The sequence below is a fragment of the Brienomyrus brachyistius genome, chromosome 19 (assembly GCF_023856365.1).
Source record: "Brienomyrus brachyistius isolate T26 chromosome 19, BBRACH_0.4, whole genome shotgun sequence".
NCBI lineage: Eukaryota > Metazoa > Chordata > Actinopteri > Osteoglossiformes > Mormyridae > Brienomyrus > Brienomyrus brachyistius.
The window spans coordinates 18,974,280-19,002,064 of NC_064551.1; the positions used below are offsets into that span (position 1 = coordinate 18,974,280).

General features: G+C 41.5%; 2 protein-coding genes and 1 non-coding gene across 12 annotated transcripts in view; 1 reads left to right on the forward strand and 2 right to left on the reverse strand.

Annotated features, from left to right (window-relative positions):
* On the reverse strand, window positions 1-12,914 carry LOC125714705 (melanocortin-2 receptor accessory protein 2A-like). Of its 3 annotated transcripts, none has more exons than XM_048985585.1 (4): window positions 12,770-12,914; window positions 3,391-3,563; window positions 1,796-1,895; window positions 1-645 (listed from the first exon to the last, which is right to left on the reverse strand). In XM_048985585.1, exons 2-4 carry the CDS (start codon window positions 3,515-3,517, stop codon window positions 246-248), a joined length of 627 nt encoding a protein of 208 aa, XP_048841542.1. In that variant the 5' UTR covers window positions 3,518-3,563; window positions 12,770-12,914; the 3' UTR covers window positions 1-245. The 3 variants fall into 3 exon arrangements, with proteins under 3 accessions (XP_048841542.1, XP_048841541.1, XP_048841543.1); XM_048985584.1 differs by lacking the exon at window positions 12,770-12,914 and adding an exon at window positions 4,191-5,237; XM_048985586.1 differs by lacking the exon at window positions 12,770-12,914 and adding an exon at window positions 4,191-5,234 and having other exon boundaries at window positions 3,403-3,563.
* trnae-cuc (transfer RNA glutamic acid (anticodon CUC)) lies at window positions 12,361-12,432 on the reverse strand. The gene has a single exon. It is a non-coding gene; the product is annotated as a tRNA-Glu (tRNA).
* The window catches only part of LOC125714704 (nuclear receptor coactivator 7), a 22,666-nt gene continuing 7,735 nt past the window's right edge, over window positions 12,855-27,785 (forward strand). For 4 of the 8 annotated variants that reach the window (XM_048985575.1, XM_048985579.1, XM_048985578.1 and 1 more), the window contains exons 1-4: window positions 12,855-13,353; window positions 15,142-15,256; window positions 25,149-25,363; window positions 27,270-27,340. In XM_048985575.1, coding sequence (XP_048841532.1) covers window positions 15,222-15,256; window positions 25,149-25,363; window positions 27,270-27,340 — 321 coding nt within the window. In that variant the 5' untranslated portion in view covers window positions 12,855-13,353; window positions 15,142-15,221. Of the gene's footprint in view, window positions 13,354-15,141; window positions 15,257-25,148; window positions 25,364-27,269; window positions 27,341-27,378; window positions 27,394-27,484; window positions 27,500-27,694; window positions 27,710-27,785 lie in introns of those variants that run through there. The other 4 variants (XM_048985577.1, XM_048985581.1, XM_048985582.1 and 1 more) reach the window with 4 other exon arrangements.

The window sequence follows — 27,785 nt, forward strand, 5'->3', positions numbered from 1 at the left end:
CACAATGACTGAAAGATTTATTGAAAATTGTTTTCAGGAAAACAGCAGTAGAGCAGATGGATCTGCATAGTACAACAGTCCAGACAAAACAATGGGGCTGGGTCTGAGCCAGGTGCCCCCAAGTAAAACAGAACAGAAGTTTAGAAGGTACCCTTGACCCCCATGGTCATATGACGCTCCCCCTCCTCATAGGTATGTATCAATATCAGGATTTTACCACATCCCCACATACAGCCATATGTTATTTACATGGTATGGTGATAGTTGTTGGACGACGGGGAGTTGCTGTCCAGGAGAACTGGTTGATCACACAGCAGTAAGTCATCGTCCCCCAGAGCTGAGCTGTACTCCGAGTTCACAAAGTTGGGGATGTTGCAGTGTGTCAGGAAGCTTGTGTCCCGCTCGACCTTGCACTTCGCCTGGGCCTGCTGTGAGCCACTGCAGACACACTGTTTCGCGTCTCTCCACTGGCCATGGCCCTCAGCCGTCCTGCCTGCCTCCTCCTCATGAATGAAACAGTGGATGAGCGAATGAGATTCGTCCAGCAGAGGCTGGGAGCAGGCCTTGTTGTCTGGGGCCTGTGGATGCCTAAAGTCCACCATGCAGCTGGATGGACGGCAATGCCTATCAAATGTATCCTGGTTCCTGTGGTACAAACAAGCAAAGAACTGAGGGGGGCCGTGAAACGAGGAGAAAAGATCAATGACAATGAATAAAGGCAAAGCAAAGAAGCAATTTTCAAGCTACTGCATGTAGTAGAAAGCAGTTAGGTGATTAATCCCAATTGTTCCTAGGAGTGGCTGATATTACTTTTTCAATTCTAAGTTACTTTTCATTAAAGTGTGTCCTAAATAAATATAATGTAAGAGGAGATATTCTTGCAAAGTAATTTGTCTAACCTCCACTGGATGGCGCTTGGTGACTATGAAATAAACAACTTCCACATGATTATCCTTGTTCCATATATTAGGGCTCATGATTGATATACCGTGTCTGGCTCCGGTCCCCCCGCGACCCCAGTTGGGATTAAGCGGTTCCAGAAAATGGATGGATGGATGGATGGAAAAAACGAACAGAAATCACTCCAAAGTCTTTTCCAACAATATGCTAAAAGTACATTTCTAATTCCTACATTTCTAGTAAATATTTTCACAGCTGAAACCCCATCCTTTGTCAAAAGTCTGTCCCATCCTTCATAAAGTGACTACAGTGGAGCAAACAATCTATGCAGATATGATTAGCAGTTCAAAGAGGAAAGTAGAAAGATCCATTACATACATATATTCCTCTCTGTTAAAGTCCTGGTCTGTCTGTGTGTGTGTGTGTATGTGTGTGTGTGTATGTGTGTATATATCATGCATGTGCTGTCCCAGTTTGATGTGTGTCTTTGATGTGTGAGAGGCAACTCAAAAACAAAATTCTGAACATGGTGCCCAGGGACACATTGGCATGGTTTGAAGTACCAGGGTCCTGTGTGAGTGTGTGTGTGTGTGTGTGTGTGTGTGTGTGTCATAGACTGGGGTGTGGGGGTTTAAAATTTTATTAACCAGGGCTGCCAGAGGCCCTTGATGGTGCAGAATTGCAACAGGAACCTGTCAATGGTGAGTGCTGTTCAGTCACAACTTACTGAGCAGCTGTTTGTCTGATACAAATCGCTGAACATTATAAAATAAAAATGAAACTGATCTATCCTACTTTAGTAATGTATATACCTTTGCTGATTATAGAACCCATATTACTCAATTTGGTTTTAAAGTCAGCTATGATCATAGCTTGAATAATGATGGAGTCTTACTCTTGGTGTGGTGGCCCCGTCTTGGTGAGGAGAGTCAGGACAAAGAACATGAAGATGACAAAAAGGGCCAAGCCCACCCAGAAGCCGATCACAACTGAATCTGCAACAAAAGCATTGGCAACGTTAGTCTAGGTGCATCCTGTCTGCATCCAGATGACGACACAGACATGTTCAAACTCAACAGGACAAAAACATGAAGGACTGTGACTGGCTAATGCTACCCAAAAATGCCTCAGATATGAATGGTCTTACCCTTTTATTAGCTGGAGCTCCAGAGGAGTGGGATTGTGTGTCAGACAGATCCGCGAATGGCTCCCAACCACTGTGCAGGACCACAGGGAGTAAATACCAGAGGCAGAAAGATGCCTGTGTAACAGCCCCCAAGCTCTGCTTCAAGGGAAAGATGTGCTAGGCCACTGCAACTCAAGGTCTGACTCCATGACACATGTAGGTGAATGCAAGCACCCACGGCACTGGGGGCTAAAGGCCACCATGCATTTTAAGTTTTTTCCCCAGCAGTCTTTGTTTAAATCAATAAACCCTTGTTTGTCTCTGAGCTGCAAGTGGATCATCACCTTTTCCTGCCTGCACCATGCATCAGTCCATAACAAATGTGACTTGAAAACTTTGTAACTTATGCCAAAGAAAATGAATTAAATAATTTTTAAAAAGTAATACCAGCGGCCAATGATGCATTTTATGATGCATTATATGCATTTAAAGTAAGAAATAATCACGCATTAATAAATAATATCATAGACATCTCCCATGGATCTTATGAGTCTCACAAAAACTCCCTAGTAACCAGCTCAAGTGAATGTCCTGAACTTGTCAGATTCTTTTAAATCTGAAAACTAGTTTGACTGATTCACTGAAAAGAACTGGTTCAAAAGAACAATTTGTTGAAGTCCTGGACATCGCTATTGTTACCTTGGATAATTGCTTTTGCATGGTAGTAGTCTTTTCTTGCTAACACCAAATCTTGTTGTAGTTCACATAGTACTTTTCTCTCCGACTAAAAATTGCGGAAATACAAATGTTATTCCGCATTTATGTGCTTCAGCTGGGTGTGGTCTGAGTGGGCGTGGTGTGATCTGAGTGGGCGTGGTGTGATTGGGTGTGGTCTGAGTGGGTGTGGCCTCACTGTGCAGCTATCGGGCTGGGGGTAGTGCAGGTGGGTGTGGTCTGGTTCTGCATAGCTGCATGGAGTGTGACTGGTGGCAAGTGTAACAGGATGGTTACAGAAAACCTCTAAACTTATTTTAGTGTGTTCTTATTCAGTGTGGCACTGAAACACACAAACTAAAGATAAAACATTGATGAAACTTAAGTAACTTCATGGTAAGTTGATCTAAAATAGCTGCGCAGCTAGTCCATAATTCTGCAATTACATGTGGCTCCAAGTTTAAAGGGTTCTATTCATCTGCAAAAGAATGACATAAATCACGTACACTTTTACCCACAAAGATCCTTAAATAATCTCTATTCGACATCAATGCAAAAAGGATGGTACACAGAGATGTGTGCGTTATGGACAAAGACTCAGACAAGACCCGTAACAACAATAATATGTACATATAAAAATGAATAGTTACCACAGGACATACATCTGTGCGCTGTGAGGTTGTCGAATGACACTGGCTCGTCATCGTCGTAATATTCATATTCCCACACGTAATGTGGACCAGAGCCGGATTTGCTGGAATTCTGGAATTTGGGCATCTCAGTCCCAGGGCTTTTCTGGACTAAAACACTGGAATAGATGAGGCTGGGAAAAGATCGGTGTAGAGTGAAGACTAAGCAACGCCTCCGCTAAGTATGCAGTTGCGTCGTCCCAAAAGTCCTCTTTTTTATCGTCTACTTCCACAGCTTACGTCACCCTATATTACTCTTTCAGTCCCTAATATTCTTAAGCAATATTTTTTTCGTTACTTGCAATCACTATTATTTCCCCATATTTATCCATTAAAATGATACTGCAAGTTGCCGAATAACACAGGCATCATCCTCACTGACGACTCCTCTAAAACTCCTGTGGGATTTCAAGCAGATTGCAAATCAATGTAATGAAATCTAAATGCTTCTACGTATTTCTAATATAAATCCTGAGACGTTTGGACAATCTGCTACCTGAAATCTGCAAACGATAAATCTATTCTCTACATAATATAGCATATAGCAAATTTCCATACACCAAAAGACGTGTCCCAAGTACCTTTCTGAATACGTAACGATAAATAACTATTTAAGTCACATTTCATCCACATCGATTAAATTTACACTAGACATGCCAGATGATATTAATGTTAAAAACAATATGACGCTATAATATTTCAAAATGACCCGACATTAATATGCCTCATTCAAAGCTGATGCTTTCTGCTTTAGCATTTACCGACTTAGATGAGCAGTTTATTTCAGCCGCCTGTCCAAAAGACGCGAAGACCTCAGCACTGCATCGCTTCGTTTTCATCCGGTTTCTGCTTCGTAAACCTGCGATCTCTTCGGCAAAAACGCTCTTCAGTGACGTATTTACTTTATTAGTAACACACGTGCGCGTGCGCACGCGTTTGCGTTCATACTTTTGTGGGGACGGTCCATTCTTTTCTATGGGAAAACCATAATCCTAACAATGACAACATTAAATCCAGCGCTTACCTTAACCACAAGTAACCAAACAAAATACAAGACTTTTTTGACATTTTTAGTTTTTTGATTGCAGTCACAGATTTTTGTAAAATTAGGTTTCCCCTTGTGGGGACTGAAAAGGTGTCCTCACGATGTCAAAATAACAGATTTTCTTTTATCACATTTCGTGGATATTTGGCCCCCACAATATAATAAATACATGACACACACTGTCACGTTTTGACACGAAGGAGACTGGGGCAGGCATGAGGGCGGAACATTAACCGTTTTATTGAGGATATGGGAACAGGGCAAACAAAATGCAGACCACATGGGGTCAAACAAAATGCAGACCACATGGGGTCAAACAAAATGCAGACCACATGGAGTCAAACAAAAGGCAGACAACATGGGGTCAAACAAAAGGCAAAGCACTGGAACATACACTAGGGCGACATCAATGACCAGGATGGGGAGTGCAGGACTGAAAGACATTTTATAAAAGGCACATTAGAGTGGCACCTGGGGTGATCCACAAGAGGGCGATAACAAGAGGTAAGACCAAACAAGCAACAGGTGTGACCCCTTTAGAGCCAGACTAGGGAGAGAACAAGAGGGGCAGGGAGGCGAGACATGAAACACACCACAAATTTTGATATAAAACACTTTGGATGGTTCAGAATTAAAGTATAACTGAACTAGCAACATTAAATGTAATAGGTCTTGAATAAGACACAGAACGCTACTACAATGGGCTGGTGCCCAACCCTGCTGCTGGTCCGTTGCCCTGCAGAGCTTAGCTGCAGACCGATAATCAGATACAGATAATCAGGTCCTTCTGTAGCATCTCACTACTAGAGCCAGCTTAGCTTCATCATAGCTACTGAGATGCTATGGAAGGGCCTGATTATCTGTATCTGGTGTTTTACATTAGGGCTGGACTCTGGACCCCCATCATCCTCAATAACACAAATTGTAACTGAAGTGATGAAATAATAGCAGTGGGAAGGAAAGAAATATTAGGAGGTTGGGATGTGACTGATGCACAGGAGCCAGCCGTGAAAACAGCTCAGCACTGCTCAGATGTGAGGTTGAATCTCCACTGAGCATTTGAGATGAGAACACACTATGTATGCTGTTATTTAATTAGTGCCTGTGTACCGCTGAAGGGAAGCAGACAACTCCTGCATACTGATGTTTATTTGTGAAAACGAGGGTCCCTCTTCTCATTACCCAGGTAATTAGCACTTAAATTGATGCTACAGTACTTAGTTTCAGAAGTCACTGGGGATCTCGGACATCAGCGAGCAATCTGCCTCACGGCGCTGGGCAAAGGAGACCTCGGGGGGGGGGGGTTCCTTATGCCTGCTTTCCATATTTATTGCCTTCTTACAAATTGCTCTTCCTAGCAAGAAGCCACGCTTCTCAGCTGTATTATAGATGTGATAGCTTGATCCACAGATTTCCGGGCTCTGTACCTTGAATACAGATGACTTTAAAGACCTCCAGTGACGGCCACACTGTTAAGTCATGCCAGTCACATTTGCAGCTTTGCAAAGAGCCAATGTGGAGAGAGTATTCACACAAAATAATTACACATCATTAAAACGACTCGCTTTCTTAGTAAAAGATTGAAAATTACACGGTCATCTCATGTTTAGAAGTCTAAACAATTCACGTGCATATTAAACCAATCTACAGATATACAGGTAACCACCAATCAACAAAATATAAATGGTTCATACATCAATTATGTGTACCATACCTGTGGCACAGATTTTAATCATAAAGTAAAGGATGATTGCGCTTAAATGAAGGTTTTTGTAAATTCACACAATCCAGTTTAATTTTTACACAATTAATGTAGATTGCATACAAATATCAGGAGCCAGGCCAATGTTTAATGCACAAACACTGACTTGGTGATGTAGATTGCTCCCCACAGCTATTAATTTCTTGCTTCTTAGCTATTTTAATCTAAGAACAATCAGCTGTCATTGATTTTGCATTTTAGCTGCACCAGTTACTATGTGACCGATTCCCTTGGCTGATTTATGATGCTGGATAATCGTACAGAAGTAGGTCAGGTGATAAGAATTCCAAAGCAGGACCAATTCTGGGACTTGAAAAATTAAGTCGTGAGTACATGCTCTTAAACAATCCACCACAAACTACCTTTGATATACAGAAACAGCTTAGGAGACCGAAGGATTGTGTTCACTACCACGTAAATCACAGAGGACTGTATACTGTGTGCAACTTAAAACCCCAGGCCATTCTGGAAAACAGATTTGTTTGCTATAGTTTGTGCATGGACAGGCTGATATTACTCAGCCTGCTAGTATGTTGCCATGGTAATGCATCAACCAGGCAAAGAAGGAAAATCACAATGATGGGTCAAGTGTAATGTTTCAGGTTTTCTCTATGTTTTTCAGTTTCGATTAATTCCGTTGTCATCCAAATGAATCCACTTCAAAAATAATATGATTGTAAAGCATCAAATATGGAAATAATAGTAATTATTGTACAATATTATATAATTTACAGTAGCAGTGAACATGGACAGAAAACATCAAAGAGAAAATAAAAAAATCTTTCTGGTGACTGGAGAAAAAGTTCTGGGAGTGTTAGATTGAATGGAAGCTGAATGGAAGTACTGGTAGAATAAAAAAAATCGTCCATTTTAGAGTGTGATGGCTTGCATAGTTATATTAACTGTGATATTTGTAAAGGACATAATTTCTAGTAAAAAAAATACACATAGATGATTTTGAAGACTTAGCATGTCTGTTCTCAAAATATTTACATGAATTTCGAAGACAGATTTGTACCCGACTGACAGGGAACGTTCCCTGGACCTCAGCCAGCTGTACATGAAAGTTCTCTGGCAGGTGACAGAAAACATTCTTACTGTAACATAAATTTACACATTTTACATTACAACAAAGGTTCTGTCAACGTCAGCACAATAACACTATTACTTGAACACTTAACACAAAGCATGTTAAAAAATGTTGTTATAATAAAATATTATATTACAAAAGTGCTACATGTATGTATGCAAATGTGCCATCCACCTTGAATCCATGACCTGCATGCAGATGTAAAGCAACAGTGTTACTCACAGCCTTAGCATGCACTCCATCTGTTAATCTCTTATTACTTGTTGTAGTAGTAGTTGTAATAATGGGATAATGTTCTAGGAACATCAGGAAAACTGGACACCAAACTGGACATCAGAATGCTCTTGGGGCATCATATAAATGGCTGACTGGTTTGACTCTCGTCTGTATGTAAATACAGTATGTCTCAAAGAAGAGCCAGATGGAATACGCACATAGAAGCCTTGCAATGTACCTGTACTTACACAAAAGAATATTGATTTCCTAAACTAACAGTTAATCACACTCACCTGGCAGTACCTATAATATCTTAATACTGTACACTAATTGCGCTGCATTATTCTGCCAGTCATTTAAAGCAGGGAATGCAGGACCCAAGGTCAGGGAGCAATCTACTGAGCTACCATGAAGAAATCAAAAGTTGCAAAAGGAGTAAGTTTCAAAATGATAGAAAATAACAATGTTTTGGATAAAAAAAAACATTTAAACCTTCTTAACTGTGGCTTGCAATGTCTCAGAACATTTCCCTTGATTATATCTCACTGTTTGATGTCAGTTTATGCCTCTCGTGTTTTGCCTCTATCTTAAGAACCTTCTAGAAACCCAAGAGCAACGCTCAGCTGCTGTCTTCCAGCTCTAATTAATCAAATGGTTATTTTCTCCCTGCAAATACATCTGACGGGACCTCAAGTGGGCCAGTGAGCCACAAGTTAATCAAAGTGTCTTTGCAGTTCAAATTAAAATTGTGTTTAACATTCCAGTTGCGGTTGCAATGAAATGATGACACAAATGGGTTTGGCATTCCTCCTGTGGACAGTGAAAGACACTTAGTCACATGTCCCTCTGGCTGCTGATCACCTTTAGAATCTCCACTGACCAAAGACACAAGACATATTACTAAGGTTCCTATCAAAGTGCAAAGACAACCTGTCTGTTAATCATGCCATTAAATTCCCATGTATACCACACATACCAGTGGAATGTGAGGACCTCCAGATATGCAATTTAATTCACCATTATCATTTTTGTTGGACAAAACAACCAGACTTGATTTAATGTTTTTAAATCACCAAGGTATTATGGAAATTACTATTGTCACAACAACTGAACAAAGTTGAAGAAAATCATACTTTATAAAAGCCCTATGGATGGTGCACACTATATATTAAAGGCCATGGTCCAGTGTTACCAGGTCCTGTAGGGACCCTATAAAGCAGACAGTCAGGAACCCATGGTTACCCCTGATCACCCCCTGGTGGTGTGTGGCTGGATTGCAGAAAGCTGTCGCTTCACGCAGCAAATGGAGTCGGGCAGAATCTGGTGCGAAGCCACTGATAGGTCAGTCAAAAATCATACTGCAATGCCGAGCTCCTAAATTCGAAATACTCATATCTTGATCAGCCTTCCCTGGCTCAGTAAAATTACTGTTATACGGTTTATTATTCAGGGCCATTTAGTCAATGTCGGGATAGCTGCTAAGTATGAATCACGTCTCTCTGATGAAAACTGCATATGTCCACTTTTGACGACTGTGACTTTTCACTATAGATGGAATACACCCCTGCTCTTCTGTCTACCGACAAGACTTGACATCTAAGTGATCATGACAAAATCTTTTATGAAGTCATCCATTTAGCCGGCAGGCCCATTTATGTTTGTACTAGTTAACATTTCTATTAAGGATGGTCGCTAGTTTTAACAACGTAGTGTTGCTGGTTAACTAATACAACTGTAAACTGTGAATTTAAAGCGAGATTACTTTGTATCTTGTTGACATTGATATACTTGCCTTGCTAATAACAATCCACAGTCCAGTCCAGGCCTGACAAAAAGTTCATCCACACAATCAGCCAAAAGACTTGACTGTATGGTTTCAAGAGAACATCTTCATCTGCTAATTCAGGGACAGCTTCTTCCACAAGCGATTAGGACTCTAAGAAACCTATAAAATGGTGATTGTTTTAACAATTACTGATGGGTGTGCTAATGCTGGCATGCAATGGACCTGTAAGATTTTGTACCATTATTATTCCGGCAGGATCAGTGCCTATGCGGCATGGATCCATACACTGACTAGGCAGGCTGGCAGGCATTACATTTTGATGTTCTTCATGAGCTGTGGAGACGAAGGCAAAACAGGAAATCAGTTTTTGAGGCAACACTGCCCTCTGCTGTCTTCTTAGGGCACAAGGCAGGCAAACACCAGAGAAGTAATGATAGGCGAAATTGCTGTCTATTGGGACAAAGTTCGTTTCACCTAAAAGATTCGTTTTGATTCGTTCACCAACTCCTTCAGTTGCACTTACTGTTTGCATAAAAAAATTCTTAAATACTTGTGCCAAAAATAGCCTATTACTTCGGCTACCTAGTGCTAAGAAGTAAGCTAAATACCACCAATAATTCATGGGAGAAAAATTATATTTGTTATTGAAATACAGCCTCTCGGAAGTCTCTCGGCATTGTACCTTAGCTACTCATGTTAGTTAAAAACGCAAACCTAACAGCTCATCACATAGTCAGCAAAATAATCCAAACCCTAACAAACTCGTTCTGGCGTATCTGCGTTCAGTCCGAGGTTTAGTTTCCAGCGATCATGTACGCGCTTACCGCGAGCCCTTACATGCCTCACTGCTTCTCATTGGCTGTAGTCGAGGAGAAAAGTAGAATTCACACCTTATTTCCGAGGACGTGGAAGAACGATTTTTTAGGGAAATGAATGTGTGTGGTCAGTTCCTGTAATTTGTATATGTATATTTATTTAGTAGATCCTTGTAGTGAAAGAAACATACATTTTTGGGCAGGCAGGGTCAGAGAGTCCAGTTAAGGTTTAAGCGCCTTGCTCAAGGGTTAGGATCAAATGGCCTGAATAGAGGCCACAGAAGTAGCCCAAGCCTTCCACTCTCTCCACACTCTCTTTTAGAGGAACACAACGCTCCTTCTCCCCTGAAACACTTTCACATCAGTTTTGGGATACAACACAAGCTCCTCTCACCATTCCAGAATCCACTTCTTGTTTTCTCTGTAACTCTGTGTTTACTTTGCACAAACTTTCTGTTCCTATTATCTACCTCATCCTTCTCCTTTCTGAAAAATAAAGTGCTCGCTCACAACCACAGGCAGTTTAGCCACCTGGACTAGCCACTAATTTTCTTCTTCTTAGGTGAAAAAAAACGGTGCTCTGCTGTCTGCTGTCTATATATAAACCCTCCAAAATGTCACTTACATTAAGGGCTTCACACGGCCTGAGACACAATGGGAGAGATACATGGGAAAGAAACTATTAATGTCAAGATAAGACAGCAAACGGGCCAGAATTACAGAGCACAGACAAGGGAAGGGAACAAGGCCTGAGCCCAGGTAGCCATCACTCAGAATGCAGTGCTGAATGAAAAAATTACCTACAAATAACGCAAACTGATACAATTTTTATACATAAATATTATCCATATACAGCTATACAGTGGCATGAAATAACACTCCCCCAGGACCACGGTGCTACGTACAGACCACAAGTGATGCAGGGAATATTCATAATAGTTAAAAATGTACAAAACACAGGACAGGGCAAGAGTGAAGAATGTTTATGAAGAATGTTTATGAAAAATGTTTATGAAGAATGTTTATGAAGAATGTTTATGAAGAATGCATGAGCTGAAGCACACGAATATAGTCATCAAGAGATTTGCCCAGCATTACAAATTTAATTTTACTGTTTAAAAAATTAACTGAAGTACAAATTTAAGACATACATTTAAAAAGAAATGCAAAATGTAACAATCTTATCTCTCTGTTTCACTCCTCTGTTTAACTGCGGTGTTTTCCAACATACATTTTGCTAGCCTTGCTTTTTGTGTGCGCTTAACTTACTGGATGTCATTGCATCATCTGTCAAGCCATCGCAGATTTCCCTGTGACTATTTCAAAGACTGGTGACTTCGCATTCTTTGCTGCATGCCAAGTTCTCCAATGCAATGTGCATATGTGTGTGACACGAACACACACAAACAGATTTATATATTACATTATGTCACACTTCAGAACTACAATGAAAAAGTCAGAGAGTGACGTGTTTAATACTTGCAAGGTGTCTTTACAGGCAGTGGACCCCTCGATGGCCAGTACGAATCACAAAAACGAATCACAGCTAATGATCAGAAGGCTACGTTTAAGAGATGGCAAAGTGTAACAATGATAGTACTTGGAAACAGAGAATTTATGGCACCACAAAAGTTAACTTGCTGAACTCGATCGAAACCATGAAAACAGGAAGAGACACTTTTTATGGTAAAAGGTTGCAGCAAAATGGTAGACAAAGCAAAACACCATATAAAACATTTATGCATTGTCTTGTACCATAAACATTATGATATTTCTGATTATGGTAACACCAAATAAGGACAGATGCTGTTGAACAGTAGGAATTTTGGACAATGGATTTTAAAATAATAATAAATCATCATACAGATACTGGCTTTTGCAAAATTTCTTTGACTTTAATGCACCGGTTTAATGCACCCAGGGGCCTCTGCTAAAATGGGTCTCAACAAACTTTGACTAATAGAATTTAAACCCCAGTCTCAGCTGACAACTACAACATCGTATAAAATAGAAATGGATCACATGTGGAACTACCAGTTTCTTTAATTTAGAGTGAGCCAAAAACATTTCTACTCATGAAAATGAAATCCTTAACCCATAACATATATATTGGACAAACGAATCAATATAAAAGTCACATTAAAAGAAAAAAACCTATCTAATGAATAAAAAGTTGGAAATAGGTGTTGAAAATACCATTAACCAAGAAAACGAACATTCCCTGACCGGGAATCGAACCCGGGCCGCGGCGGTGAGAGCGCCGAATCCTAACCACTAGACCACCAGGGAAGGCGACAGCAATACTTTTGCAAAATACAGCATGTATCATTAGAAATTTTCACTAGCAACATCGGTAAAGAAACAATAAATATACAACAAATAAACGACAAACACACGTCCGCGATTATAATAATAATAATAATAATAATAATAATAATAATAATAATAAATAAGGCGACAGTGTATAGATATAGCGTGTGGAATGTGTAAACAATGTGTCAAGTATAATATCATATATTATAGAGATATATTTTCACAGATGAGCGCAGTTAAGGCCCATTTTTCATAACCACTACTGCAACCGTTTGACCAGAGGGTATTTCCACAAGGCATGCGATTTGCTTACATTAAAAGTGCATTTCCTTCGTTTGCTCATGCCGGCCTCTGCGCTGCAGACAGACCGGCCGCCTTCCTACGTCACGCCGAAAGGGGCGGAGTGAGAGCGACAGTCGGTATTGAGCTGGAGATAGAGAATGAAAGGAAGATAGAGGCAAAAAAAGCAGATAAAGAATAAACAGCTTCAGGATACAGCGCGGCAGAGGCGGCGCAGATGTTCCTGCTGTCCGCATGGTCTGTGTCGTATATGTAGTCTAACGTCTACTAGAGCTGTATAGTTGCCACGCTGTTATATTATTTGTTGTTGTTGTTATTGTTATTATTATTATTATTATTATTACTGCAGTCCCGCCTGCTAGCTATAGCGGCTAACGCGCGGCTAACAGGCTCGCTGACGCCGAGCTCGCGGACCTCGGACCCGCCGCCCTTTGCTCGGTTGTCGCCCCATTTTGGATTCGTGCTCAGCGCTGGACCGCGATGTGAACTGGGCATGCACTCTGAAACTCGGAAAAAGGCGAGCGTCCAGGCAGGCAGCAGGGAGTGCTGCGCGATCACCAGGGGTCCGGAGACGGAGGATGAAAAGCAGCCGCCTAGGTGGGTCGTAAAGCTGCCAGCCAGCTGCTGCCCGTTTGGACCCCGTCTGAAGGCGCAGGGTCCGCCGCCCAGGCCGGTCGGAAGGGACGCATATCAGTGATGATCCTTGTTTTTGTGTGAAACTTCATAGACGTGGACACAGAGGTGAAAGGTGGCGGTCCCCTCCTCCTTTCACAGTCCGCTAATGATGGCAGGGCTATAGGGAAAGGCGTGGGTGTAACCTGCACGGAACATGTACTGTATGTGCAGAATCAGAATACTGCAAATTAATTTCAATTCCATCGCGACGTACAAGGTAGTAAGAAATTAACTTTGTAGAGAAAAAAACAACAATGGTAAAACGATGTATGTAGGTGTTCATGCTCTAGTAGATCTGTGCTTTTTCCTCCTGTCACTCACGTTCTTGCATCGTTTACCGTTTTCACATTTATCTGCTTCGAAAACAATGCATACATTCTCATTGTCTGACTGAGTCTAGGTCTCATTAATTTCTTATTACGGGAGATTTCGACATTCACGTGTGATCCTAGGAATAGCTTTGGCTGTGGAAGTTTTTAATTATTCTAATCCGATACAGAATGTAACTGTCCCGTCTCTTAAGGGACACAGTCTTGATCTTGTAATTAAAGATGCACTTATTTTTGATACTGAAATCTATTATTTTGGAGCTGACCATAAAGCTGTTTCTGTGAATGTGATTTTTCATTTCAGTTTTTGTTCCATTTAAACACTGTACAAAATGTTACCCTCTGGGGTTTTAAAATAATTCCACTTGGGGCCTGTTAACTCCGCCTTTTCCTGTATTGACAAACTAATCAATGTCAGGCAGCTGCCCCCAGCTTGTTCTTAATTCAACGGGTCCAGTGAAAACTCGTGCTTCAGTTTACAGACAAACTTTGCCTCGAAAATCTCAGGAATACAGGCGGGAGACAATGTGCTGGAAATGAGGCCTTACTGTTCTTTTCAGGGATCACCAGTTTCACTCTGCATTGGCTTTGAAGGCAGCTCAAAGGAAACATTGTTTGAATAGTAATCAGTAATAGGAAATTCCAGAATCATCCTTTCTTCCCTGGATTCATTTCTTAGGCTTTATATAGTTTTCAGACTTGTATGAAGATCTGATCATGTTTTAGGTCATATTTATGCACAAATAGTGATAATTATGAAGTTTTCCCATCTCTAACCAGATTCAGTACTTGACAAACTCACTATTGGTTTCAATGCTACATTCATTCATTCTTTCATTCATTCACGCTTTAACCCAAAGTAACACTTGGAGAGAATAAATGGTCTGACAGTCCCTGGTGCTCAAGGGACCAGCAGTAAAATCATTCTGCAGACCCTGGGGAGTCGGAAACCTCCTAATCACAGGAATAGTGTCCCATGTTCCCTTATTGACTCTTGATGATTCTTAATCTTTCTGCTTGTGTGTCTTCATATTTTTGCTTAAAAGGATCTGCAGCTTAAGGTCCACTCTGCTTTTCCGATGCCGAAAAGCTTATTCATGCATTTTTAATCACTCATTCACTGTGCTAATGAACTTTGAGGTACTCATACTAATACAGCTCCTCCTCCCATATTACTCTGGTCAGCTTCCTGCCAGAGAAGAGACTGCAAAGCGCTCATATTGGCCTTTAAGACCCCCCCCCCCCCCCCCCCCCGACAAAAGCCTGTGGCTGTCTTACCTCATGAACAAGGCTGCCAAGACATGCTGCAGGTCAGGGTGGCTCTTACTGCTGCTGCTGCCGCATTAACATTTGCATTCTGGTGTTCTTTCCTTTACCAAAGGTTTGGATTAGCAGAATCTCAAAATTGAGCTCAGGGGAACAGAATCTCTACCCAGAGGCCCGACCTGTCAATGCTGTGTGATGGAGAAAGAAAGAAAGACAGGATACTTTGCCAGGTAAGTGAAGTGCTGGGTTGTATTCTGGTCACTTAGGTGACTCAGCTGCCTGTGTCAGGTTCAGCTAAAGCGAAAGCTAAAGCTCGGCCCATAGTGGGGAACACTTCGGGCGTGCCGGTCCGTTTCGGGCGTGCCGGTCCGTTTCGGGCGTGCCGGTCCACTTTGGGCACACATACACGTATTATGGGCTATAATATAAGGTACCACTTTACAATAGGGCTCCCTTTTGCCACTTTTTAATGGTAGTAACTCACTGATAAAAATAAAACTGTGTTATAACTTTTTTAAACTTGTTTAAAATTGTTTATTAATAATTTACAAAGTGTTACAAACTAACTAATAACCAGATTACAAACCATTCATAAACTCTTTATATGGGTAGCCTTATTGTAAAGTGGCATATAATATAATATAATATAATATAATATAATATAATATAATATAATATATAGTGCAGTGGTTAGCACGGTCACCTCACACACTGGGTTTGAATCTCTGTCCCAGTTCCATGTGTGTGGAGTTTGCATGTTCTCCCCCTGTCAACATGGGATTTACTCCAGTGTCCCCCCCACAGTCCAGTAACATGCTGACATGCAGGTGTGCATGTGTGAGTGACTGGTGTGTGACTGTGAGAATGGGGATGGCTATTCTGGGTTGATCCCTGTCTTGCACCCATAGCTCCCAGGATAGGCTCCAGACCCCCTGCAACCCTGAGTATAAGTAGTTACATAAAATGCATGGATGAATAATATAATATATTATAATATAATGTAGCCCTGCTAACACTGCTGCCCCTGTGGCCCAGCTCCAGATAAGCGGAGGAGAATGAATGAATGAATGAATGAAAGTTTGGGGTCTGCAGAGCCAAGTTGGAAATACTTGAGCCTCTGGGATAGCAAAGACACCTAAATGTTAAGACGGTAAGAAACCGGTGCAATTTTCCGATAGACGGGCTAGTGAAATCGTGAAAAGTGTTGTGGCCTTAGAGTGATATACTGTAAAAATAAGTGAGGGTCAGATGATGGCCAGTTGTTCAGCAGTGCCTGCGCCTCAGAGCTGTCGTACAGGCTGTGCGGAAGTGCAGTGCCCCTTCACATTCACACATTTGACATTTGTGGTTTTAGTTATTCGGAAATTGACCGTGAACATTTAAATGGGGATATTTTTGAAGCTTGCAGAAATATCGCAGTGACTCACAGACGAAACATAAGCCAGAAACAATATTGAAAATGTTTCGGATCACATAAAATCATATAATATATAACTATTAGTAATACGCGATATTTGTTAGTGTAAGTGCATTCTACGCCTTTAATATTGGCTTGGCTTGGGTACGTCATGCGTCTCTGTTTCGGCGGCCAGCCATGCTCACGTATTAGCTGTCTGTGACAGTAGAATCTCGCGTTTCTTGCAGTAATTTTTAAACTCTTCAGTGCTGTTAATTCAAAACATGGTGCTCCCAATGCGTACAGTAGTCACTTTGTACATACGGTGCATAATTAAGATGTGTTTATGTTATCGTTCAGGCCAGCAGACTGTTATGGGCTGAGTTTAATGGTGTCTAAGTGTCATCTGCGAATGTGAAGGGGCATTACTGTACCTTATGATGAAGGAAGGAAAGAGCAGAACTGCAGAGTGCCATGTATGTAAGGTTAGTGCTGACTTCCCCTAAGTCTGAACAGTTAAGCTGATACAAAACTGATGTGTTCAGACCTGAATTCTGTCTAAGGTTTCGTGAATAACTTAAATGTTTTATCTGCACTCCACTGTATATTTTGTACTGGAAAATTATGTGTATTTTACTCGGTTAGTTGGGATATACAGTAATATTTTAATGATTGATTTCTTTTTTATATTTAATTAGGCAAAAGATCACACAATGTTCACCTTATGAAATTTTTCTGTTAATTTTTGTGAAAGTTATTGCTGAAGACAAACAAGAATCAAAGAAGCAGACGAGTGTAAACGGCGTCGGTCCGCGATTCATTCCTGTAGCGCAGCGGCGCGGCTTTTTGTTTGAGCAGCATGACCGTTATATTCTCCTTTTCTTAGCGATGCCACTACAACACTAAATGCAAACAGTTTGCCATGTTAATTGAAATGTACTGATACAAATCTCATATAATGCTTATCAATTAATAAAAGGGAGAAATATTGGATCAGTACTGGCAGATACTCAAAATTTTAAAATCGGTATTTTGCCATAAAAATGTTATTGTGCCATCCCTGTTAAATACCCTTTATCTGCATCCTGTAGTATCTTGTGCATAATTTGTAATACATACTCAATCAGCATTGTGTGGGTTCTGCTGAGTCTCGGAATAAGTGCAGGGTGCGGAAGCAGAATGGTGCCGGAAGGGAATCGGCTAGTTAAGTGCCTGATACCTGCATGCGGATGCACGGTACGCTACGGCCTGCTCCTTTAGAACACAGGGTAGCAGCATGTGTGTCAACAGCAGTAACCGCTTCACTCTGAACACGCTCAGCCTCTCGCAGCTCTCTAACCTGCGTGACAAGGTACACTCTCTGTTGGTGAGTGCCCTCTCCTCTGGTCACCATATACAATGAACTGAAGCATTTCCAGCTTGGTTGTGCAGACCCCAAATTAACAATCCACTGTAAGCGTAAAGATCTTGACTCTGCCAATGGTGTTGTGATCGTCGTGGAGTCGATGGAGGCAAAAAAAAAAGTTGCGAGTGTCCTGGATAAAAACCAAGATCCAGGCCTTTAATGAGCTCTTGGGCGCAGCCATCAGTGTGCGTCTGTCTGTTGTGTGTGGAGCTCCTGATGTCGTTGTAAGAGGACAAAGGTCCGAGCCTTTTGAGCGGTTGCGAGAGGAGTCCCGAATGAGACCTGCATTGTGAGGGAGCGTCAGTTATGGCATTACGGCCATGTGGCGCGATTCCCTGAGGGGGATCCAGCTTGCAGGATCCTCATTGCCGAGGACCTGAGCAGCTGGACCAGGCCGAGGGGACGCCCACGTAACACCTGGCAGATAGACGGCCATTTGCGGAAGGGGGCTGCCAACCGGGATCCCAAGGTGTTTTGTCGTGTGGTGGGTGTGGCAATGTGCTGTACTAGTGCATGCTTCTCAACCTGACCTGACGTGACCTGCAAGCACCACTCCTTTGAAAACACTGACAAACATGGAAGTGATGTGTGCTTTCTCCATGGCCCCTGGTGTATGGGTGCCTTATCGCTAAATGCCGGCCATTCTTCTTACTGCAGGCATTCAGCTCTGTAATTCAGTTAAATTTACATTTATATATCACGATTCAAAACATGGATATCCCAAAGCACCTAACAGCGAATGATAAAACCGTGTCATGAGCTGACATGCCATAGTTCATGGTAACACTACTGAATACAAACCAGAAGATTGACAAGAAGAAGCAGAGCTCTGTAGTTTGATATAGGAGAAAACAAACCCTGTGAGGGTCTATGGTCAAATGATCACCTCACCTTCCCAAGCATGTTAACAATAAACAGGATGGAAAAGTGTGTGATTGTGTGCGCGCACGTGCGCGCGTGTGTATGCAGAAATTTCAAATGACAAAAACAACAAATCATGTGACTGAGTAAAGGACAGTATTTTTAGGAGATAAGGTAGAAGGAAAAAAACAAACTGAAAAGATTGTGCCAAGGTCAGCTGGGATGAGAACCATTGCAATACTGGTTTTTGTAGCTTTAGTTGCAGTACTGTTTTGTATACAAAGGAATTTTGTTTTGAGAGTAATACAATAAACTACAATAAAATATTTCAGGACACATGTTTGATGTGTGCCTCTCACTGTGAGAATATACACTAAGTGTTTCTTGCTGTGTTCCATCTCAGTCTCAGGGTGCTGCAGTCGTGCATGAAGGTTTATTTGCAGGGTCGTCTCATTCTTACAGGACTACTGGCCAGTAGCTCTGCTGTATCCATGCCATGAACTCAGTTATCGTCTGCCTCAAGATCAGGGATTGAGATGCTGATACTGGACCGACAAACGCGTCAGAACGCTGGCATGTATGTTGGCATCAGCAGCCGTCTGTGAAGTGCACTTTATGGTCATTTTGGTTATAAATACCAAGACTGAATGGGAATCCCTCAATTATGCCGACAGACTAGGAGCCCTGCAGCTGAATTATGTAACGAAATAATTCTTTTTTTTATTATTTGTGCCAGGAATTGCAAGAATTCTTTGCATAAGAATTTCACTACATTCTGTGATGTCAGTATACGTTCATTGTTCATTGGTTCATTTAGATAAGCAGCAACCCGTGCTTTTGTAAGTAAGCAGATTCATCCTGTATGTAACCCGAAGGAGTGGAGAGACTAGCTGTAATAGGGTGGTATTTCCTCCTGGTTGTAATTCATGCTGCTGAATCTTTGAACTGCTGCTGGGAAGATTGTTTGAGGTGCTGATTATGGCGGAAAATTATAATTGTTTGTTCTGCTCTGTATAAATGCATGCATTAATTATTCTTAACAGTTTTAAAGTTTTAACAGGTTAGGAAATTCTCATGTTTATCATTGTCCTGAGCATTAAGGAGCATCTCTTAGACATAGAGTCAATAGGAAGTTTAACAAACTGGTCTGTCTTGAAAACTAGCCCACAGTTATAAGCTGATTCATTGAAAATGACATGCAAGCCCTCAGAGTTAATTGCTGGTGACAAAGCATTTCAAGTGGTATAGCCCCCAGTAGCCATATTTAGCAGGATTTGGAGACCGAGAATTTTCCTTGAAGCAATTACCAAGGTGATTATGGATGTATAGGAATTTGATGCATTTTCAGAATATTATTTATGCATCATCAGCATATGAATGAAATTTACATTTATACATTATTATCTTTCCTAGAGGCATCATGTAGAGAGAGAAATAAAGGTTCCAACTTCTGTTAGAAATCTGAAAATTTTGCTAACGGGTTCCGAGGTGAAGAACTTAAGGGCAGCTTCACTGCCTGCTCTTCATGAGACAGACAGGTAAGCGCAAGTTTGGGGTTTTCGGCTGGTTTACGCTGCCTGCAGACGTGCCGCCACGTGTGTCTGTGGTGACGTACTTTTCATCACTATGAAACATGGGACTATGTTGGGGGGGCCGCAAATGAGGGCGCATACCACTCAAAAATTTAAACTGCTTGGACAGTCAGTTGGCTGGGATTGTTCATTGGTCAGGCTCAGCGTTAGGGTTAAGGCCGGTTCAGTGATGTAAACAGGCTGGGATTGTTCATTGGTCAGGCTCAGCGTTAGGGTTAAGGCCGGTTCATACTTCTTGGCACGCGTACTAGCGGACATGAATTTGCAAAACAGAGAAATGTGCAGAAACCTCACTGCTGTGGTTTGTGTGCAGGAAATATCAGAAAAATAATTTAGATTATTATTATTATTATTATTAATACAAATATAAATACAACATTCTGCATATGTGCAAAGTATGCGGCTTGACTTGCCAACGTCAGCAGGAGTGTAACGGTGCACATAATCATACCAGAAATATTTGCAACAGGTTTTTCGGTTTGGTACACATGTGTACCAGACGAATGCAGCAAATGCGGAACCTTCGCATTTGTGTGTTTCCCCCGAGCAGCGTTCGGAAAGGGGCGGCTGAAGGCCGGCCAGGTGCTGCACGGCTATTTTCCTTAATGCTGCACCTTAGTGGATATTTATTTTGTTATCGTCTCAAAAAATGCAAAGCATATTTGTCTTGCACCGTTCAAATATGAAGCTGAAAGCTGTTAATGTGAATATGTGGTGCAGGTCAGGTACAGATAATTTTCTAAATGTGCATCTTAATGGGTATTTATTATATTTTTATTTACTTGAGAGAATATTTACTTTGATTTACTCTTTAATAAATGTAGCTTTTTTATTAGAGGTTGCAGCAGTATTAACGGTGACTTTTCATTTAAGAAAGTCAGTCATTCGTTCAGTTGTTTAATAAGGAAAAATGAAGCAGTTTTTGTTTTGTTCCCTTTACCCCCACTGTACCGGATAATGGACCGAACCGTAATTTCAAAACCTAGATATGTACCGAACCGTGACTTTCGTGTACCGCTACACCCCTTATATGTGGATACGCGAGTGTTGTGCTTGTACAAAGAAGCATGAACCAGCCTTTAGGGTTAAGGAATGTAGCAGAAAGTCAGGTAGGAGATTAGGTCAAAGATTGTATGTAAACACCGTTTCAGACTGAAAACAAATATGGCTGGCGTATTCAAGGAAAAGTTGGCTGAGGAAGTCTGGAAATACTGGCATTTATCTGATTCCTCGCTACTGGATTATAAAGACTCCCAGATGGCTACAAACTAAAATAAAATATGTTTGTACTGCAACACCATGTGTATGTACTGCAACACCATGTCTATGCCCTTGTGTCAATGTTATTTAGATCTATATAGTTTTGATTTTTGATTTCATTTTTTTTGTATGTCCAAGTTTCACATGAAATCTAGATGATTTTTCATTTCACTTCACATTTTACTCATTTTATTTCTTGAAACAGAAGCAGCTAGCTAGTACTAAAAATATGGGTGTCCTAACAGCTTTAATATGCATTAATAAGAAATGTTATATTTTTCTCTGATTGTAATCTTTAATGATATCATAAAATGTTTGTTGTTAGTGTATATTAAAGCTGTAAATGTATGTTATGCTTACATGTAGGGTATACTTACATGCTGCTTATGAATGTTTTATGAATGCAGTATAAAGGCATTATGAAGCTGCAGTTAATGTAAAGCGTTTCCAAAAACTTTAATGCCAAATTGCAGATTTACTACTTCTCTTTTTTTCCTGCATTTCTGCATCACCCAGCAAAGTTTATCGCCATAAGCCCACCTCAGTAGCTCTGACTGAACTAAAAGTACCTACCCAGAGTATTAGTAGCCCTCTTGGGGCATATTGAACTCTTGCTGATATAATTCGTTGAGCTGGGGCGAATTTGAAATCGCCAAGATTTCAAAATACCTTATTATACCTTATTGTTGCAGTATCACTAAGCCCTATGCGTCTGTCCTCTACTGGTCTGGTGGAATATCACTGATCCAATCATTGATCATTGATATCAAATGTAGTATGTCTGCATGGCGACCTGTGCACAGTCTGTAACGGCGCACAGAAAAGCGTGTGAAGAAAGGGAGGTAGGAACAAGGCTCAGCGCACCAACATTAACATTGCTAGGTGATGATGTCATTATTATTTATAAAGAAGAGACCAAGTCACTCTAGTCCTTAGTACACCTGATATCTGTATGTAATGCATGAATCTTGTCCTCCAGTTAAACATTTCTGACATTTAAAGGTGTGCAATATTGGCTGGACAGTCACCGTTGTACTCAACAAAGAATGTGGTACAAAGACTTACCCTGAGAGACGTACACACAATTTTTTGTTTGTTGATACCAGTCACTCCAGTGAACATACTTCATGTTCCTGTTGTCTGGGCAACAAAAAGAGAGCACAGAGTCATGCTGAAATGTGGAAGTGCCTACACAAGTATTCTGTGGAATCGCCTTCAGGAGGATCCGTTACAAACTAAAGAAGTGTTAGGTTAGGGCTTATATTTTATTACCTGATAAGCTTACTCAGCTTAAGTTCACACAGATTAAAATGAACCAGTTCACACCTATGTTTTCCATTTTGCTATATAGACATGAAAATCGCACACACACATTGCGTAATATAAAGTTTTTATTATGAGCTGCCCATAATTCAAAATGATTTTTTTTATCAGCAGTTAAAATACAGCTAATGTCACCTACCATTAGAAAGCTGTTAGTCTACTTTATTGATATAAACAAATCATTAGTGTCACGACTCGGGCATCGCAGAGCATCACCACTGACCAAGACCAGAAACATGTGAGAAAATCAAGGTCACTACGTAATAATTTTTCAAGGTGCATTACATTGTAATGCCTCGTATTTCATACCGCAGTGTGAAAATTAAGTATTAGCTTATTACTGCTACTTCTGGTGTGACGAGCATGATTCACTCTCACCAGAGTGAGCAATGCTTATGTTCACATTCATAAGTAACAAACTCATTGGTTTGGTTCGCTGTTAAAAATATGAGCAGGCTCAACTGTTAGTCTCATTTAGCGCATTTATGCACAACATTGTTGTTACGTCTGTATGCGTGCGGGTGTGCATGTGTATCCATTTTTGAGCATGTATTCCCACACCTCCTTATCCTCTGCCTCCCTGTTCCCGATCCTTATGACTGCTTACACCCCCGTCCCTTGACCGGGACGTAACAATTGTGCGCGAGATTTCAGACTCACATTAAGGAACCAGACATAGAAGCTCCCAGGAAACCAGGCAAATTGGTGCTGCAGATGTCTAATTTGTAAAATTTGGTTGGTAGAATTTATTTATTTATACCTTTACATTTTGTCTGCCTGTTTTCCTATGTCTGTTTGTCTTTTGGTCTCAGAATCTGAGCTGCCGAAACGTCCTAATTTCCATCCAGGGATCTGGTAAGATCCACTAGTGTGCAATAAATCACTTCAATGGAGAGTTTTTAGTAGACAGTAAGTCCGTGAGGCTCAGTTGTAGGAAACAATGATAGCATAGGGGACAAATGTTGTCATGTTCCCTGAAGACATTCTTAAACTGCTTTTTGAAGGTGGTGAAGGAGTCTGCTGACCTGCTGTAGCTGGGCAGTGCATTCTGCCAGCGAGGGTTATGGAAGGGGTCCAGAGCCTATCCCAGAGACTGCGGGCGGAAGGCAGGGAACAGCCCAGGATGGGGCACCAGCCCAGTGCAGCGTGCGCTGACACACCATTCACTCACCCAGGCACACCTGTGGACAATTTAATGACTGCAATTAGCCTCAGAATGTTCTTGGACTGTATGGGGGGAACTGGAATACCTGGAAGAACATGCAAACTCCATATACACAGAACCCTGGCAGAGACCTAAGCACAGGTCCTAGAGGTGTGAGACGACAGCGCTAACCACAGCACCACCCTGCTGTCTATTGGCCAGATATATATTGACCTGTGTTGCAAAAAAGCACAAAGTATATTACAGGATCCAAACCATTGTGGCCAATAACAGATTTCATCACTGGAATTTGTTAGGAGGTTTCCTAGTATCAAAATACTGACCACAGGATTCACTTTCTACTAGAAGAGTTTCAGGGGGATACAGCATAACTACCAGACCACTGCAGATCAGGCAACAGTGCTGACCTATGAATAATACTTTCATCATCACCGCGATATGAACATGCGTGAAAGACACGTCGCAAATGAGAAAGATCATTTTGTTTACATGCACCATGCATTCATACTCGGCGTGCGAATGTTTGACTGTCGCATGCAGCAGTCATGCGACATCTTCTCTTCTGTGTTAGCCGTGTGCATATTAAAGCAAAGTCACACAAGAGCCGTATAGCTAATATGCACACATGAGTATTTGTTTATTTGTCACAAGTCTTATCGTCACCGCAATATTGAATGATGTTACCACAGATTGCAGATTATGCTCATACTGTGCTGACATAACACACACGGTTGCATATTATTTGCAGTTTGGAGGTGCCAATTTGCCTATAACATACCAGTTTACATATTTGTTATCATGCTTTTGGACTGTAGGAGGAAATCAGGGTTCCCATGCAACAGGGAAGAATGTTCACATGCTACAAATAAGGGCAACAACAGGCCAGCATATATTACAAAAAGCCATTGCAGTACGGAAGGCAAGGCAAGGGTCAGGGGGCCATGTGACAAACGCTCTCATCCCCAGTGCTGTTTTCGTACAGTTGCAGACAGAGGAAGTCTTAAGGAAGCCTGGCAAATGTGATTAACCCGCGGCATGCATCCTTTCCTCCTTCGTACCTGTAATGTTGTGTCATCTTTAACATCGCTGATATATATTCAATGTTTTTTTTTTTTCTGAGGTTGAAGAGAAGAAAGCATATTAAGTTGAACCAATCGGAACCGTCCGTGGCCAAACAGAACCAAGCCCAGCAAAACCATTCTAGGTCTCTGAGAGTATCAGCCCTGGCCGGACACAGAAAACATTCCCCTGCAGAAACGGACAAATCATCTGCTTCCATGACAGCCTGTGCAGAGGATAAAAAAACATGCCTGCAGGAAAAGCATGGAGTGAAAGGTGCTCCCTTTTTCTGTGACCTTCTCTTCTGTACTGCATGTGGGATTTACCTCATGCTATGTGCTTCTCGGTGTATGCAGCTACTCTTGAACTCTTAACACTTCTCTGTAGTAAAAGTCTTAGCTTATGCAATGGTAATTTAGGGCGTTTCTGACTCAGTAAAGATTTTTCTATATACAGTCAGCTCTCTGCTTGCATAAAAGGGACGTGCAAGAAAACATGCAGGAAGGCGATGTACGCCTGTAAGCAAATGCACATTCTGTCTTTTCAGTTACTTAATACGTGTTTTTTTTTAGTACGTATTACTAGTATATTTTTGCCTATAAGGTGGCCTGAATACTGTGGGAGAGAAATTATGACTTATGTAAAATCTGACATGAGGGTTTGTGGAATGCATTACTTATGTCCCTCGATAGCTGCCCGTGTACAGGGGAGAAAAACAAGGTTAGGCCACTAGCTTTTTCTATAGCGGACCTGAGTAAACAGGACGTGTGGGTGGCAGGTAATTCTGTGCCAGTAGTCCTCAGTCCTGTTTCTGGTGCCCCCACCCCCTGCGCACCAGCATGTTTTCATTCCAAGCCATGCTGCTTTCAATGTGCCACATTCATTATAAGCCTATTAAGGACCATATGAGCCTGATTAAGGTAGGGCTGGAATGAACACTTTCGTGGGGGGGGGGGAGGGGGGGCTGTTGGGAGATCTGACATCTGAATGGGTTAAACTGGAGTCTTTGGAAAAACATTCATGAACTTGGAATTGTTTCTTTAGTTCATGTGCTGATTACAGCTGCACGGGAATTTCCTCTTGTGTCCGTGCGAGTCAGTGGGTCAGTTGTGATGATTCAGCTTGTTAAAGGACTGCTCACCAGCATTCACAGTAAGGCACCTTTGTTACCAGGGGCAACACAGCATAACAGGACAGTGAAAGACACTAAATGGTAAATAAATGACTCCCACGCTGATACATTTTCAAACATAATTAAAAAGAAATTGAACATGTTTCATGTTATTAGGAAATCAATATCCCCTATAACAATTCTTAGAAGAATTACAGAGGAATAGTTTGCTTTAGACAATAAGAGTATAAATTTTGCAATAGTTACTCTGTATCCAGTACAGCATCAGTATGGTTTATCTCTTGTAATAAACACCACCCCCAACATTAGCTTTGCCCTTAAAAACATAACATCTGTGGTTTGGGCAATATTAATATGTAACCTCTTCTGACTACAGGGCCATAGTTGGCCTGAACACACAACTGTGTTATATGATTAGATACCATCTATACACAGGGGTAAGTGATATGAATGTTACAGTTGGTCATTAATTATTACCTCTTTGCTTATGCAATATGCTTAGGGCAGTTGATGCTTAAGTGATTTCAGCTTAAGATGTATTATATCCTGGACAGTGCGGTTGGGTTGCTCCTCCAAGTAGATAAGGCTAATCAACAGTGTCAGGAGAGATACTGAACAACATTACCACGGCACCCAGTAGTCTAACCCTCTGCCTTTTTCCAGTGTCATTTAACATTACAATGTTGAAACAATGTATCAAATTTCCTCCTCCTATGCATCAGTCAGCACATTTTACTGATAGCAGGATTACCCAGATTCAGCTGAGTAAACATTAGCAAGAACAACTGTTACAATGGTGAGTGATTCTGTACAGAAAAAAAAAACATGATAATGCCTACTGTCTGCATACAACCTGTTTTTAATCTTTAGTCTTTAAATGGCAGCAATGACATATAAAATTATGTTAGCTGATTGTGTCTGAGTGGTTAGTGTTCCAACACCTGTAGGTGCTAGCACTGCTAACTGAATATTTGTGTTTGCATAGAAGAGCAGTTTGTCGGGGGGTAAGTTGTGCTGTTCACTGATACTTGTCTCATGGTTTTTACTTAGAAGACAACCACGATAAAAAGGATGGAGTGAAGAAAGAAAAGAGGGGACCCCCTGGTACCATGGAGTACACAGTGAGTACACACACACACACAAGAGGGGGCCACCTGGTACCATGGAGTACACAGTGAGTACACACACTCACAAGAGGGGGCCACCTGGTACCCTGGAGTACACAGTGAGTACACACACACACACACAAGAGGGGGCCACCTGGTACCATGGAGTACACAGTGAGTACACACACTCACAAGAGGGGGCCACCTGGTACCCTGGAGTACACAGTGAGCACACACACACACACACACAAGAGGGGGCCACCTGGTACCCTGGAGTACACAGTGAGTACACACACACACAAGAGGGGGCCACCTGGTACCCTGGAGTACACAGTGAGTACACACACACACAAGAGGGGGCCACCTGGTACCATGGAGTACACAGTGAGTACACACACTCAGAAAAGTATGATACATATTAGTAAAAAGGCAGCCCACGACTTGCGTAAACCTGGGTAAC